The sequence below is a fragment of the Microcaecilia unicolor genome, chromosome 6 (genome assembly GCF_901765095.1).
Source record: "Microcaecilia unicolor chromosome 6, aMicUni1.1, whole genome shotgun sequence".
Taxonomy (NCBI): domain Eukaryota; kingdom Metazoa; phylum Chordata; class Amphibia; order Gymnophiona; family Siphonopidae; genus Microcaecilia; species Microcaecilia unicolor.
The window spans coordinates 121,642,227-121,659,082 of NC_044036.1; the positions used below are offsets into that span (position 1 = coordinate 121,642,227).

The 16,856-nt window shown below is 42.8% G+C and overlaps 1 protein-coding gene across 2 annotated transcripts in view; it reads left to right on the plus strand.

The window, feature by feature from the left end:
- The window catches only part of HMCN1 (hemicentin 1), a 672,624-nt gene that overhangs the window by 231,737 nt on the left and 424,031 nt on the right, over positions 1-16,856 (plus strand). For both annotated transcript variants that reach the window (XM_030206904.1, XM_030206905.1), the window contains exons 12-16: positions 5,228-5,369; positions 8,155-8,282; positions 11,068-11,181; positions 12,371-12,529; positions 15,869-16,063. In XM_030206904.1, the coding sequence (XP_030062764.1) occupies positions 5,228-5,369; positions 8,155-8,282; positions 11,068-11,181; positions 12,371-12,529; positions 15,869-16,063 (738 nt within the window). The remainder of the gene's footprint in view (positions 1-5,227; positions 5,370-8,154; positions 8,283-11,067; positions 11,182-12,370; positions 12,530-15,868; positions 16,064-16,856) is intronic.

A 16,856-nucleotide genomic window follows, 5' to 3' on the forward strand; every position in this document is an offset into this window, starting at 1 on the left:
GAAGTTAAGCCGGTTAGCAGAGATTTTCAGTCTGCGAACTGGCTGAGCAATCGTATAAAGTTAGGAAAGAAAAAAGACAAACTTTGTGCAGCAAAGTCAGCCAGACACCAGTCTGAATATCGGCTGGTGCCTGGTTAACTTTTGGGGCGTGGCATTAGTTGCTGACATCCTCCTCCCTCCCTCCAACCCAAAGCTTGGCACCCCCCATCAGATGCCTACTCCCCTTCCCACACCCCAATACCAAGACAAGATCCCCCCTGCCGCTTCCCTTACCCCTCTGTAACAACAAGCCCCCCCAATTGCTGGGGGCTTACTTGCCTGTGGTCCAGTGGGAAAATGGGCAGGAGCGATGCCCATTTGCTCCTGCCTGTTGCGCCAACCACCTAAAATGGCCGTTGCTACCTCTAGCAGGATCCGCATAAGATCCAGCGGCTAGCATCTCAGGAATTAGGCCTGGATATTCAATGTTGGTGGCTGGACATGGCCTGACATTGAGTATCTGGGCCTAATTCTGCCCATGACAGTCAACATTTAAAAAAGCACTTACTGCTGTGGGCCAAATATCGACCTGAGTGATTTTAGAAAGCTGCTATTTACACTTTTAAATCCGTAGTGCATACAGTTTCAGTGTGGTTTGGGCAGGCCTGCAAAATATTTCTGATTTTACCTTTGCAGTATATATGTCCATTAAAAATTCTGGATGTCATCAGCATTTACACCTGCTCCAAGGTGGACATAAGTGTCAGCTAATAATTCATTTGAATCAGGTATTGAGGGGGAAACTCTGCTTATCTCTCTGATGTGGAAGACCACCTCAAAATTTCATTAAAAAGTTTTATCATTCATCTCAATAATTGGCTCTTCCTTTGTGTTCAGTGTTCTGAAATCTACCACTAACAAATGTAAGTTGCAAATTCGGCACCTATAGATGCAAGTCCTGGTGTTTCAACATGCGGAATGCCAAGTGATGCTACTCTTTCTGAATGTGTGTCTTTGAGGGGCATAATTGAACGAAAACGTCTATCTCCATGGGCGTTTATCTCTGAGAACGGGTCCGTGAAGGGGCGGACCGAACCGTATTTTCGAAAAAAATAAACGTCCATGTTTTATTCGACAATTTGTGAGCTGGGCGTTTTTGTTTTTCAGTGACAATGGAAAATGAAAGCGCCAAGCTCAAAAACGAATAAATCCAAGGCATTTGTTCATGGGAGGGGCCAGGATTCGTAGTGCACTGGTCCCCCTCACATGCCAGGACACCAACCGGGCACCCTAGGGGGCACTTTTACAAAAACAAAAAAAAAGGTAAAAGAGCTCCCAGGTGCATAGCACCCTTCCCTTGTGTGTTGAGCCCCCCAAATCCCCCTCAAAACCCACTGCCCACAAGTCTACACCATTACTATAGCCCTAAGGGGTGAAGGGGGCACCTACATGTTGGTACAGTGGGTTTGGGGGGCGGTTTGGAGGGCTCCCATTTACCAGCACAAGTGTAACAGGAGGGGGGGGGATGGGCCTGGGTCCACCTGCCTGAAGTCCACTGCACCCCCTAATAACTGCTCCAGTGACCTGCATACTGCTGCCAGGGAGGTGGATATGACATTTGAGGGTGAAAATAAAAAGTTGTGAAACGGCATATTTTGTGGTGGGAGGGGGGTTTGTGACCACTGGGGGAGTCAGGGGAGGTCATCCCCGATTCCCTCTGGTGGTAATCTGGTCATTTAGGGCACTTTTGGGGGCCTTATTCGTGAAAAAACAGGGTCCAGGAAAAGTGCCCTAAACTCTAGCTACAAACGCATATTTTTCTTCCATTATCGGCGAAAGGCGCCCATCTCTGATCGGCCGATAACCACGCCCCAGTTCCGCCTTCACCACGCCCCCATCAACTTTGTCCACATCCGCGACGGAGTGCAGTTGAAAACGTCCAAATTCGGCTTTCCATTATACCGCTTTATTCGTTTTTGTGAGATAAACGTCTATCTCCCGATTTGGGTCGCAATATAGGCGTTTTTCTTTTTCAATTATAAGCTGGTTTGTAAACTAGCTGCTCCCTCTATTGGTTCCACCAAATACATGTGTATTCTCCACAGCCTTATAAGTATTTTACAGAAGGCACTACATTCAATGAGCCTCTCGTAAAATGCCTTGCTAACCGTAAACATCTCAACGTGGACACCCCTTTTTCTACCTACATGTCCAATGCACAGTCGACCTTCATGTGTCAGTGTCACTGAAACAGAAAGGAATGTGCCCGTGTGGTGGGATGGGGGAGTTCAGGTAAGGAAGGAAATACCACATCCCATCTATCACAAATGTATATGCTCTCTGGACAGGGAGAAGGGATTTCTTAGAGCACAGGAAATGCACATAAGAATAGCCATGCAGAGTCAGACCAAGATCAGTTGAACCCAGCATCCTGTCTCCAACACAAGTACTCGAGAGATCCAAAAAATTAGATGATTCACATACTTCATTTCAATTTCTACTTGACTAATCATTTTTTTAATAGACTTTTCCTTCAGGACCTTGTCCAAACCTCTTTTTAATCCTGATTTATGGTTCACAAATATTTATGTGGTTATATGGCTTGTATCTCAGTCAAATTAATCTGAGCCTCCTTTAATTGAAAGAGATTGGATTAATTCAAAAAATTCTTAGCCAACATATACCCAGTACAAATAATTAATAGTTAAATTGAATCTTCTATTAAACTGAATCTTCTATTCTTCACATACTAATATGTTAATAGCAGAGCAGGACTACAAAACCTTTGACTGGAAGTTGCAGTCACTAGCCAGTAAACAGGCATCTTGTCTATTCACTCAAATGAATTACAAATACCTTTGTTTTGGTGATTTTTTTTTTGAAGGGGGGTGGTTTAGAGTTTTTGGCATCCTTATTGTATTCTGAATCTGTTGAGTGCAATTGGGGGTGGGGGAAGTATATGTATAGGGTGGGAAAGAAGGAGAGAAGAGGGCCAAAACAATCTAGTTCCTTGTTTCCTAATCCTTCTCATTTTAAGTTCATTAAAGGGGAGTCTCAATCGTTTTGTCCCTTCAATAAAACATCTCAAGATCCTCTCTGAGAGACAGGAAATTCATAGCTGGCTGTTCTTAGCTGTCAATCCTTCACAGCTACTTTCTTGACAAAGGGCTCCATTCACTTAGAATTTCCACCCCAGGCATAATATGAAATATTAGATCTGCAGCAGTGAATGTAGATGTTTCAACTGAATATATATAATGTATGAACTTCTGCTACAAGTGGAGTCAGCCTGTGTAGAAAGAGCCAGTGCATTCCTTCATGGGCAAGCAATTTCTGTCAAGAAAGCATACATTTTGAATTGCTTCCACACTCCACAGAGGCCTGAGTGGACTCCAGTTCACAGTGCTCCCTTGGACAAGATCTTGCATTCCCATCTTTAGAGATATTAACTACTCTTCTGGGATGTGTCAGAAGGTAGAGGTGCTTAATGTTTCACATAGGAAGAAAGGGATTTTTGAGATTGTAACAATTACTTATTTCACTTTGGATCTTTCTGGAATTTAAGAGTCCTTTGGAAAGTCTGATGTAGCAATTCCTGACTCTTCTTCCAAACATCTGTATTTACTGTGTAAGAAGTCAACTTCAAAAAGTAAGATAATGGCTCTCGTTGGGCTTTTTGTGAATGGCATTTAGCAGTTGCTGAGCCATCATTAACAGATGTGGAGCTGATTTATCCTACTCTGATTATTGAGGATCAAAGAGCATTTCTAGAAATGAATCCTTATGTAGGATAAAGTTTTGCCTTGAAAAGAGTACAGTGGATAGTGATTCAGAGCATGTATCATGTGGATCAGCAAAATAACTTTTGGTTTGTCGCTGTATCTGTAACTTCTGCAGCGACTCTGAAGCAAAGGCTTATGAAACCCTGAGAGTTAATGCAGAATTATCTATGTAGAATCATTTCTGGTTGGCTCAGTAAAGTTATCTGAAGCCTCATATGCTTTCTTGGCCCAACATGGTAACCAGTATCTTAACACATAAATGGTTATCTCAAAATGTTAATGTCTGTGCATAAGCTTGGAACATTAAGTTCTACAGAAGTAGAACTGAGAATGACCGAGTTTGTGAATTTATTGTCCATAGTAACCCCAAATCCAGAGAACTTGTAGTGAAATTTCATTTTGTGCTGTCTCTTGTTATACTGGTAGTAGAGGTTATAGTCTCAGTAAAATATACACAAGAAAGTCCTTGTGTGTATCAGACTCTTAAACTGTGCTGTTGTTACACACTTGTGTTCATGTAATTGCTCAGTGTAAGTTATGTTTGTGAAATGATTGTCTTTCAAGAAAGCAAAATTCTAACCCATAATAGATGATCTGTGAAAAGAGTAGTTCATCAATAGCAAAAGCCCTTCCTCCCTCCTCAACTTTGGAGTTGTTCTCTCTCCAGTCAAGTCTTTTATATACAAGTACGGGGAGCCATGGTACTGCAAGAGTTCAGAAACTACCGCACATGGGCTATGAAATTCTTTTGGCTTTTCCAAAAAGCTCTGCAAGAATTTTTCTGTTCAGTGCCATACATACAGGACCCATATGTGTCACCAGTGAGTTGTTTCAGAGAAGAACTGTTAGAGTAACCAACTTGAATTACTTTTGTAGTCACTGTGCCATGCTCCCAGGTACGCTTCTTCAGACGAATATATTAAAGAAAAAGACCCCAGTAGTTTTCACTTATTTTAATCTTGAATTATACCAGACTAGTGTATTGACCCCCTAAAGTAGTATGTATCAATTTCATTGTAGCAGTCAATTTCATCTTCAGAACAAACATATTTATCAGTTCCTAGCCTGCTTGTTTCACTGTGGGACTTCTGTGATTTGTATTCAGCATTTCATGTAAAGTGTATAATCATACCGGAATGTTAATAATGTTAATATAATGATCTTGACAAATAGCCCAGTGGTTGGTGGAAAGAGCTCCAAAGCTTTCAGTCTTTGCTTGGGCTGGTGAAATTATTCATTATTGCTAATTGTGGTGGTCATTTTAATGCTGTTTAGGAAGCTAGATTGGGAAACTTGGGTCAATTTGCCTTCAAAATGAGCATTTGTTGTCTTTGCATGAAGGGAACTCTGGAAAATTAATAAATCTGTAATTAGAATTTTGTTTCCACTTTTTTTTTTTCAATGAAGGTATGTTGGAATTCGGGCCAGTACCAGAACTTGTATGCATGTGTTCATTTCTTTTCCAGAACTTCCAAAGGTTTTTGTAGAACCTAAATATCAGACTTTTACTAATGGATCAGAGGTGATAATCAAGTGTTCAGCAACTGGAAATCCAAAGCCTCAGATAGTTTGGACACACAATGACATGTTCCTCATTGGATCAAACAGGTATGGAATACGGTCTTTCCATCTTTTACGGACTTTCAAATGTTCATTTAAACTCTTAAAGCAAACAATTTTCAGAGAGTCTACATAACTGCAGAATCTATGGGTACCATTTAGCTAATTTTCAAAGGGAAGCTGCATAGGCTTTTCCCCTTTGAAATTGCCTATAGATTTTGCACCTGCCTTTTCTGTGGGGATAAATTTGCTGGAAAACAAACCTTTTCTTGTTTTCTTTCCTGACCTCACCCTGTCTCCAAGAACGTTTCTCCTAAATTGGTTAAAAGCCCACTCATATTTGTAAGGAAGGCTGACCCCTAGCATTAGTACCACAAGCTTATTGCTAGAGGTCAGTGCCCCTATTTTGAACCCAGAGTTAGGTGACTGCTCCTGCCCCATCCCACTAGACTACCAGGGACCACCTCTAGGTAAGTCCCAGGGATAGAGACGGGTCTGGAGAGAAGGTCCAGGGAATGGGAGAGGGATCAGGGAGATTAGAACTGGGGAGTGGATATGAGGGGGGTGGGAGATTGGCCTCAAGGGGTTCACATTGGGTGGATCAGAAACTGTGAGGGAAGAATGGTGGATATAGACCCAAGGGAGAGACTGGAAAGGGGATTGGAAAGGGGGATTAAATTCAGGGGGCGAATTGGGGGATTGGCATAATGGGGGACTGAAAGTTATGCAGGTGTCAGCTGATATGCAGTGCCTACACCTGCATAGCTAAGCAGCCAAAATTAGATTTGCTTTTTGTGTGGTCCTAACTGCCGGTCCCTCATCGACTCCACCCCCAGACCACTCCGGCGTAACTGGGCAGTGCCTGAGTAGTCAGAGCTGATATTCAATGGCATTATCCAGTTAAATGCCACTGAATATTAGTGGCTGGCCTTCTCCATGTGATTTAAGTGGACTGGAACTTCTGCCTGTTTAAACTTCACTGAATATTGCCCCCCTCATTACTATGTAAATTGAGTAACACAATTTGTGGTGAACACTGCAAGCTGGATTATTGCTGGGAAAATAGTGCCAGCAAAAATTTGCATATTTTTTCCTGGCCGAGAGCACTGGGGCTCTAAGCCACAGCTTGATGCTCTTGTGCTGCTTCTTAAAAGGGCCAGCATTCAAAATCAGGAGCTGTCTCCCTTCCCCTTGATGCTTATCCAAACCACATCCCCCCCACCCCAGTGGTTTACCAATCACATCCCCCAGCCATAAAGACTTCCCAAATCCAATCTACCCCCCCTTTCCCATTACCTAAAGCTCCCCCCGTAACCTTTACTTTGGTTCCCCTAGGCCTACTGCACAAAATCTCTGGGGTGTAGTAGGGTTGGGGCAGGAGTGATCCCCAGTCGTTTCTGCCCCTGTCAAAATGGCGCTGGTAAACCTTAGCAATGACCTCATGGTACTACACTAAGTGTCAAGTTGCCATAGGGAGGAACGTGATGGGGGTGGGGGTGGGTATTGGGTGGAAGGGAGATAGCTCCTGATTTTGAGCTCCAACCCCTTTAAGAAGCAACCTGGGAGCATCGAGCTGCGGCTTAGTGCCCGATGCTCATGGTACTATGAATAGCGCAGTTTGCGAGGTTGATCACAAGCTGTGTTATTCATATACTAAGAGAATGACTAACTTGCAGTACTGAGACACTGCAGGTTAGTCACTTCTATGTGAAATTAAGGTAGAGTGAAAGCCCAACTTTCACCGCACCTTAATAAATATCCCTTTAAATGGCAGTATTTAGCTTCTAAACATATAACCCCCGAGATTCATCCTGTGGCGGTCAGCATTTTTTTAAACGCCCTTGCTGCCATATTCAGCACTGGGAAATACATACTAACACTGAGCATCCAGGTATAAAGCAACCTCCGTCAGTTATTGGGTATCGCTGATATTCAGACTGATACCCAGATAACTGCCCTGAAAAAATTAGGACAGTTTTTTCTGTCCTGATTTTATCCACATCGTTACCCAGTTAGTGGACTGAATATTGCTGCTAACTGGGTAACTCCCTTCTCCACCTTAGCTCCCCCCCCACCCCAGACTCCTGAGGCACTCTCTGAAAATCCATAGCTGGCCCCAGTGAGCACCAGTTATCTGGGCTGGAGTTGCTCCTACCCAGATAAAGCTGCGGAATATCGACCCCATAAATAATTCCCCAAATTCTATAGTTGACACTCATTACACATGCAAATTTGGACACATGCCTAATATACACATGCAATTTAATTGAATAACAAGCTAATTGGCACCAATAATTCCTCATTAATATTCAATTATTGGCACTAATTGGCAACAATTTGAATTTTTGCGCGGATCTTGCTAGGTGCTATTCTCTAAAGAAGTGCTCGTAAATGTTTTAGTGTGTGACTGAAAAGGGGCGTGACCATGGGAGCATCAGGGGCGTTTACTCAAGATGCACACACTATTATAGAATCTGGAGGATCCGCGCCTAATTTCAGGGTTTAGTTGGTGTAAATCCTCACGCTCAAAATTGGACACGGATCCCGGCGATAAGCATTAGGCTATAAATGGCGCTCAACTTAGAGCGCTGTTTATAGAATAGCAATCAGTACTTGTTTTTTTCGGCACCCAAATTTGGGCGCCATTTACTGAATCTACTCCACTGTGTCTAGGTGAGCCACACAGAGAGTAGCTAAAACTTGAAACATCGGAGTAGATTTAACCTGGTTGTGTTTAAGTGCAATTATACTCCTTGGAAGAAGAACCTGCTGTGGTTCCAGTCTACACAGCCAGGTTGTGACCATGCTTGTCTGGACTTTATTTATTTTACAGGTATAGATTGGCTGCTGAAGGCACGCTGGTCATTAAAAAAGCCGTTCCAAAAGATGCAGGATCATATGGCTGTTTGGCCAGTAACCCAGCCGGGACAGACAGACAAACTGTCAACCTCACCTATATCGGCAAGTACAAAGCAAGTTAGACACACAACTGTAGATTTTAAGTAGCAAGTGCTACAGAAGCAAAAGGGCTTTAATGATGAATTTGCCTCTAGATTAAAAAAGAAAAGAAAAAAAGTAAGGTTTGCTGTAATTATATTTTTAAGGTTCATTTTTGAATATTAGATTACTCATACATATTTTTTATCTAGTACTCAAGAACAAGCGGACATTAACTAATCATATTTTAGCAACTTTGAGTTTTTAGTACAATTGTACGGCATCCGTCATAAATGTTCTCTTTATCTGCTGACATTTTCTATGTTTTTATAGCGGTGTTAGTGAACAGTTGGGAAATGAACTCCATATTGCAGTAAAGTCATTACCTACTTGTTATTTGAACTGCATTTCCTGGGTATTCTGTGAAAAGCTATAGTACTGTATAGAATTTGTTATCATGTTACTGACTTTTTCCCATTGTCTGTTGTGAAAATTGTGCAAATTTCATGTAACTTGTGGGTTTCCTTTGAAATTTCTCACTAATTTAAGTCAGTGAGCTTTGCATGTCTTTTCTGCCGTCTTCTTGTATTGCTTCCCCTCCGTTTTGTGCTGGTTCTATCACTTTTCTAATAATGGAGTGGTTGCTGTTTGTCTCTCTATGTATGACATCTTCTCAAAGAAAAAGCCTTTAAAACTGATTTTGTGTCATCTTGACCCGTCCAGGGTTTAAATATTTAGGGGTCTTTTAATAGAGTGTTATTCCCTAATTCCCACTTAATGCATTGGAAAACATGTACCGCAAAAAAGGTTAAAGCATTTGAGGCGCTAAGTACACATTATTTATTTTTCAAAAATATTTTTTCGGAGGGGGGTTTGCTATGTGCAAAGAACGGGCGTAAAAGTGTTGTTTGGGTAGCATGTTAAGATTAGTGCGCAACAGACAATGCGGGAGCACTTAGCGCCTCTTAAACAGAAGGCAGTAAGTGCTCTCATTTTAATTTGTAGTTGCTGCGTGTTAACGACAACATTGGCGCACAACCTGCAAATTAAAAACAATGGAAAAGCCTTATTTTACTGATGCGCTATATATGAGCTCAGGGGTAAGATCTATAAGAGGCACCCAAGAAACCTTGCTGAAAATCTTATGCACTGAACGTTATTCTATAAAGGATATGCGTCCTTTATAGAATAGTGCTTAGGGCATAAACTGTACCTAACTTTAGGCGCTGACAATTATACCCGCTAAAAGCAGGTGTAAATGTTGCCATCTGAATTCTGTATGTACATGCATGAAATTTGGAACACAATCAGAACGCCCCCGAAATATCCCTGGCCACATCCCCCCAAATTTACATGCGTTAGTATTTATACGTGGATCATTATAGCAAATGATCCGCATGTAAATCCTAATTAAGGTCAGTTAACGCCAATAATTGTCTGTCAGAAGCCAATTATTGGCGCTGATTGGCTTGTTAAGCAACTAAGTTGCATGCGAAAATCAGCTATTCACACTGATTTGTGCACGCAACTTTAGTCGCCGTTTATAGAATCAGGGAGTTAGTGTGTGAGAACATCCCGTGTTAAAATGCACTAAGCCCATTTTTTAACTCATTTTAGTAAAATGGCCCTTTATTTTGTCATTTAACATTTGTCCTTTAATTAACTTTATTATTTTGCTGCTTATCTTTTGATCTTTCCATTGCTTGATGTTGAGTTCTGCTTGAAACTGTATGGTTTATAGATGTGGCAATACCCATTGAAAGTTGATAAAAAAACGGCTAGAAAAAAATAACAAAACATTATGATTTACAATTAAAGTAGAAAGACTTTGGAGGAAAAAAATCTATAGCAATAGCAACTGTGCTTCAACCTCTTAGCGTAACATCAATTGGACTCCCCAAGTACTTGGAAATGTTAAATTTAATAGACATAAACCCATCAATTTTGCAAAAAACAAACAAACAAACAGAAAAAAAACAACTACCTTACTTGGAACAGAATACATTGTCCCCCAGATTCTATATATGGTATCCAGATTTTGGTGCCCAAATTTGTGCTCACTTCTGAGATGCACATGCAACTTAGGGGACCTTTTACAAAGGCGTGCTAGCTTTTTTAGTGCATGCTTAAAAAAGCACGTTCTAAACGTTAGAGACACCCATATATTTCTGTGGGCTTCTCTAGTGTTTAGTGCACGCTAATCAGTAGTGTACACTAAAACTGGTAGTGCGCCTTTGTAAAAGACCCCCTTACTTGGCTAACAAACTTTTAAAGATCATTTATTGGATGCTAACAACTAATTATTGGAATTAATTGGCACCAAATGGGATTTCTTTGTGCATGTGGATGCACGCTATTCTGTAACACTGGGTGCCTAAATACCACAGTGAACAACCCAAAAGGGGGCGTGGCCATGGACAGGTGTGGGCAGGTCAGGGGCATTCCGAAAAGTTGCGCGCAGTGTTATAGAATAATGGGTCTCTGCGTCCAACTTGGGAACTGGAATTTCCACCAGGTTTCAACAGATGTAAGTCTGGCACCTAGAGTCGGGCGGGGGAATCAGCGCTAAGCACTATTACAAAGGGTGCACAGTCTTTATAGAATAGTGCTTAGTGCCGATCTGTTCTGGTGCCCATTTTTGAGCACTATTTATAGAATTTTCCTTCTTTGTGCCGATATCTCTATGATTCCCAGGTCCTGAGGTAGGACCTGAATTAATGGAGTGAATACTAGTCAACATTGGTTGTAATGTGTCACACATGAGGACCTAATATATAATAATAATAATAATAATACTTTCCACTTACAGAAGCACCAAAAGTAACTGTAGTGAAAAGCGAACTTCTGGTAGCACTTGGTGCCACAACCATAATGGAATGTCAGAGCACTGGTGTGCCACGTCCTCAGCTTCGATGGTTTAAAGGTGAATTTCAGTGAATTATCATCCTATTTGTGAATGTGTATGTTTCATTCAAAAAACTATGTGCTAAAGGGTTATGTCTTTTGATTCTGTGCCACTGAAGTAGATATTCAAAAGGATTTAACTAGGTGGGAAGGTTCCAACCTGGTTAAATCCAGCTGGCTGACTGCAGAGCACATATTTAGTGAGACTTAACTGGACAGTTTTACTGACTATGTTCTCTGACTCCCATGGCACTCTTTGTTTAGTTCCAGAATGGTCTGGGGTCAGAGTTGGGGCACCACCAGGATTTACCCAGTTAGCATCAATATATAGTCCACTAACTAGGCAAGTGCCCAGATAAAGTTAGCACAATAAAAAAGTTTATAAGGTAACATGAATCCTAGCAGTATTAGTATGAGTAGTATCTCTAGAGGGCATCATTTTGAGGAGTGGCACCAGAATGCAGGAGCGACGAGACTACCAGGCCATAGGTATATGTCCACGGGGGTGAGGAGGCTTGCCTTTAGGGACTGGGGGGGATGCCTTGACCGGGGAGGGGGGCTTGACTAGCAGGGCTAGATGTGGATGTCCAGATTGGGGTGGGGAATTGCTTGTGGGGAGGGGGGGGAATGTCCTGATCGGGGAGGCCTTACTCAGGGGGTCTTTGGGGGATCTTGACCGGAGGGAGAGGGAGGGCTTGATGGAGGATGTCCCAATCAAGGTGGGGTGAATATTTTTTGGGCGGGAACATCAGAGGGGTGGGGGATCCCTAGGAAATGATGGCTGGGAGCCCGATGCTCTCAAGTGGTAAAATAACCTCAACTAAAAACTGAGTTAACCGTAAATATAGGTCCATAACACGATTTGCAGTGTGTACCCAGTGTTCACTGCAAGTCGCATTATGGAATTTAGATTGTAATGAGTTGCTTTACATGCATTTGCATGTTTTCCGTCTCATTACTATGTAATCCAAGGTGACTTAAATATCACTGCATTAGTGCCACACAAGTTGCATTAGTGCCCTTTAAGTCGTATCGAGGGGCAAATAATGTGACTTGATAACTCCCCTCCAAATGGGGCCTGTTTTAAATGCATTAAACTTTATATGGTATTAGGTAGCTATTTCTGTACCAAAATCCCCAAACTCCTATCCTTAAATGATTATTGAAATCCGAATAATAAAACAATCTTCCTCCTTTACATGGCACAGGGGACCTTGAGCTAAGAGCCTCATCATTTGTTATCATTGAGCCTCAACAAGGAATCTTGAAGATTCAGGAAACTCAGGATCTAGATGCTGGGGACTACACTTGTATTGCTTCCAACGAGGCTGGAAGATCAGCTGGAAGGATCACTTTGGATGTTGGCTGTAAGTATAAATACACCAAATCAAAAACGTCTAGAAAGTGGTGGCTGAATCCAGGAAGGTAGGGAAGAAAACTGTCACTGTGGAGGTGACTCATTAGCCAGCATGCGACAAAATCAAATGTGGTTATACGACACAAGAAAGTGAAGTTTCTAAATTTGTACCATGACTTCAGAGGGTATGGCGCTTGCAGCCATGGTGAATATTTGCCTTTGAAAATAAGCAGTGCAGTCAACACAAGTTTAAAGTACCTGCATGCTTTCAACCAGGGGTTCTCAACTCAATCCTGGGGACATGCAGCCAATCAGGCTTTCAGGATGTCCACAATAAATATTCATGGAATAGATTTGCATAAAATGGAGAAAATGCATGCAGATTTATCTCCTCCTGAAAGCCTGACTGGCTAAGTGTGTCCCTAAGGCTAGTTTGAGAACCCTTGCTTTAGAACAGTGCTTCTTAATCCTCTCCTGGAGGCACATCTAGCCAGTCAGGTTTTCAGGATTAGCACAATGAATATGCTTGAGTTAGATTTGCAAACAATGGATCTTTAATATGTATTTATTTATGCTATTTATGTCCCACATTATCCCCAGTGGTGTAGTCAGACCCAGTATTTTGGATGTGCCCAGAGCTAATTTAGATGGGCCCTTTCACGGCAGGCCCCCTGGAGATGTAAAAAATAATTATAGAATTTTTCACCTACCCCACATCAACATCTCTCCTCCTTCGCGGCATCCCAGCAGCTGCCCACCCATCGCTGAACCCCGTCCCTGGTATACCTTACAATCGTCTCTGGTGCCTGCAGTGATTCAATTATTGCTGCCTGCACCAGCCCTACAGGCTTCCATCGGCTGGGTCCCACTCTCGCTTTCATTATTTCCTATCTGGTGGGACTCGGTTGATGGACGCCTGCAGGGCTGGTGCAATCAGCAATAATTGAATCACTGCAGGCACTAGAGATGCCTGTAAGGTATACCAGGGAGGGATGAGGTTAAGTGACGTGCAGGCAGATGCCGGGACGCTGCAGAGGGGGAGAGATGTTGATGTGGAATGCCACCGCTGGGTGGGCCTGAGCCAAGAATAGGCCCACCATAGCTACGCTACTAATTATCCCAAGCAAGTTGGCTAACAATAAACATTTGCAAAAAGTACAATACAATTAGTATTAGCAGACGTGGAGGGGCATAATCGAAAGGGACGCCCAAGTTTTTCTGAGGACGTCCTCGCAGGACGTCCCCGTGAAGGGGTGGGGAAACCCGTATTATCGAAATAAGATGGACATCCATCTTTCATTTCGATTATAAGGCCGAGGACGCCCAAATCTGGAAATTTAGGTCGATCTTAGAGATGGTCATCCTTAGACTTGGTCATTTCTGATTTTCGGCGATAATGGAAACTGAGGACGCCCATCTCAGAAACGACCAAACTCAAGCCCTTTGGTCATGGGAGGAGCCAGCATCTGTAGTACACTGGTCCCCCTGACATGCCAGGACACCAACCGGGCACCCTAGGGGGCACTGTAGTGGACTTCACAATTTGTTTCCAGGAACATAGCTCCCTTACCGTGTGTGCTGAGCCCCCCCAAAACCCACTACCCACAACTGTACACCACTACCATAGCCTTTATGGGTGAAGGGGGGCACCTAGATGTGGGTACAGTGGCTTTTTGGTGGGTTTTGGAGAGCTCACATTTACCACCACAAGTGTAAGAGGTGGGGGGGATGGGCCTGGGTCTGCCTGTCTGAAGTGCACTGCACCCACTAAAACTGCTCCAGGGACCTGCATACTGCTGCGATGGACCTGAGTATGACATTTGAGGTTGGCATAGAGGCTGGCAAAAAATATTTTAAAAGAATTTTTTAGGGTAGGAGGGGGTTAGTGACCACTGGGGGAGTAAGGGGAGGTCATCCCCGATTCTCTCCAGTGGTCATCTGGTCAGATCGGGCACCTTTTCATGGCTTGGTCATAACAAAAAAAGGACTAAGTAAAGTTCTTCAAGTGCTCGTCAGGGACGCCCTTCTTTTTTCGATTATGGGTCGAGGACACCCATGTGTTAGGCATGCCCAAGTCCCGCTTTTACTATGCCTCTGACACGCCCCCGTGAACTTTGGTCGTCCCTCGACGGAAAGCAGTTGGTGACACCCAAAATCAGCTTTCGATTATGTGAGAAAGACGCCCATCTCCCGATTTGTGTTGAAAGATGGGCGTCCTTCTCTTTCGAAAATAAGCCTGATAGTAATAATACAATACACAAACTTCACCACTATTGAATAACAAGAGCAGGGTTCCAATCATGCCTGAGAGCTAACAAATTTATCTCATGCACATCTGACTGGCTAGATGTGCCTCCAGGAGAAGGCTGAGAAACACTGGTTTAGACTTACATGGGAGCGGGTGTAAAGTATTTGGGTACAGCTTAAAGCTGTGCTTCCCCAGTGTACACCAGCCAGTTTGGTTTTCAGGATGTCCACAATGATTATGCAGGGCAAAATGTGTCTCATGAATATTCCTTCTGGATTGACTGACTGTGGCACTGCCTGGACAATGCGGTGACCATCAGAGGAGATATTCAGTGGCACTGCCCAGTTAAATGCTGCTGAATATTCCCTCCCAGCCCACTCAGCATGGTTTAATCTGGCAGGAGCCTCTCCTGTCCCATTAAATCCTTTTGAATATCAGGCCCATACTGCTGGATTCTATATATCACGCCTAGTGTTCCGTGCCAAAATCCAAGTGTATTCTATAACCGGTGTTATTAATAGCACTTAACAAGCAATAATGAGCACTAATTGGCAATAATTAGAATTTACGTTCATAACTTGCTGAGTGTATTCTGTAACGTACCATGCCTAAATTCTAATACGTGCAGCCAAAAAGGGGCATGGTTATGGGCAGGGAAATGGGCATTTTGTGGGTGTTCCAAAATTTATTTGCACTGTTATATAATATGGCCCAGTGCACCTAAATCTACGCACTGGCATTTACACCACGTTTCTGTTGATATAAATGGATGCACATAGCTTTAGGCGCTGTGATATCGACTAGATGTATTCTTTATACCGCGCCTAAAACTAGGTGCCACTGACAGAATATACTTAAGTGGAAATGTTTACTGCGCAGATTTTTCAGGTGCCGTATATAGAATCCTGCCCGTAGTGCCTAATTTATGAGCTGTACATGTAGGCACACCTGAGCATGGAGAATGGAAGGAGCATGGGCATGATTGGCACATGAATTTTTTAATTACCATTCAGGAATTACAGGATACGCACCGTTTGAACTGCTAACATGTTCTATTGCAATTATGCACCAGTTCCAAGCTATTTTCTTTTTCTCTTTCAGCTATCCCCGTTTTCACCCAGGAGCCACACGATGTATCCGTAGACATTGGATTGAATGTTACTCTGCCTTGCTATGCACAGGGTTATCCAGAGCCCAGAATTAAATGGAGACGACTGGACAACGTTCCACTCTTTTCAAGGCCTTTCGCAGTCAGTTCCATCAGCCAGCAAAGATCAGGAGCTCTGATCATTAAGAGTACGTAAACAGAATCTTCTTAGTAATATAGTAAATTTCAGCAAATGAATACCTATCTGGTCCATCCAGTTTGCCCAACTAGGTCTCCAGAGTTGTTTCTGGCACTCTGTGCAGGTTCCAAATCCATATTTTGGGAAATACAATGCATGAACTTGTGACATGTTCTAAGAGGCCCTTTTACTAAGTGGCAATAAGCACTAACACGTGCTTACTGTGTGCTGAAAACGCACTACCGCGGGATTTCTTGAATCACCGTGCGCCAATCCTGCACTAAAAAAGTATCAAATATTTATTAGGAAGGGGGCATATATGGAAGCAGAGAGTAGATGTGCTCTGCTCTAATTGGTAGCGCAGGCAAATTGCCACGTGCTGCCCGATTAGCGCGGGGTTAGCGCAGGAGCCATTAGCGCCTACAAAATAGGTGGCAGTAAGGGCTCACACTGTAGTGGCCACGCACTAACTGGGAAATTAGCACGTGGCCATTAATGGCAAAATCTTAATTGTGGCCATTTTACAGCTGTGCTAAAAGTGGCCACAATGCCACAGCGCTGGACAGCAGTGCTGGACACTTTTTAGTGTGGCTTAGTAAAAAGGCTCCTAATTTTTTTTCTGTAGATGGTTCTGCTTGAGGTTCAGTTATTTTACTGTTTTTGCCATGATTGTTAGTAACAAAAAAAAATAACTTGCACAATTCTGCAAATGATTTCTTAATATGTTTTTTTTTCTAAAAGCTGTTGTAACTCTGGATTACAATGTGTCTTTTACTTGATTGATTAAAAGCTCCATACTTCAA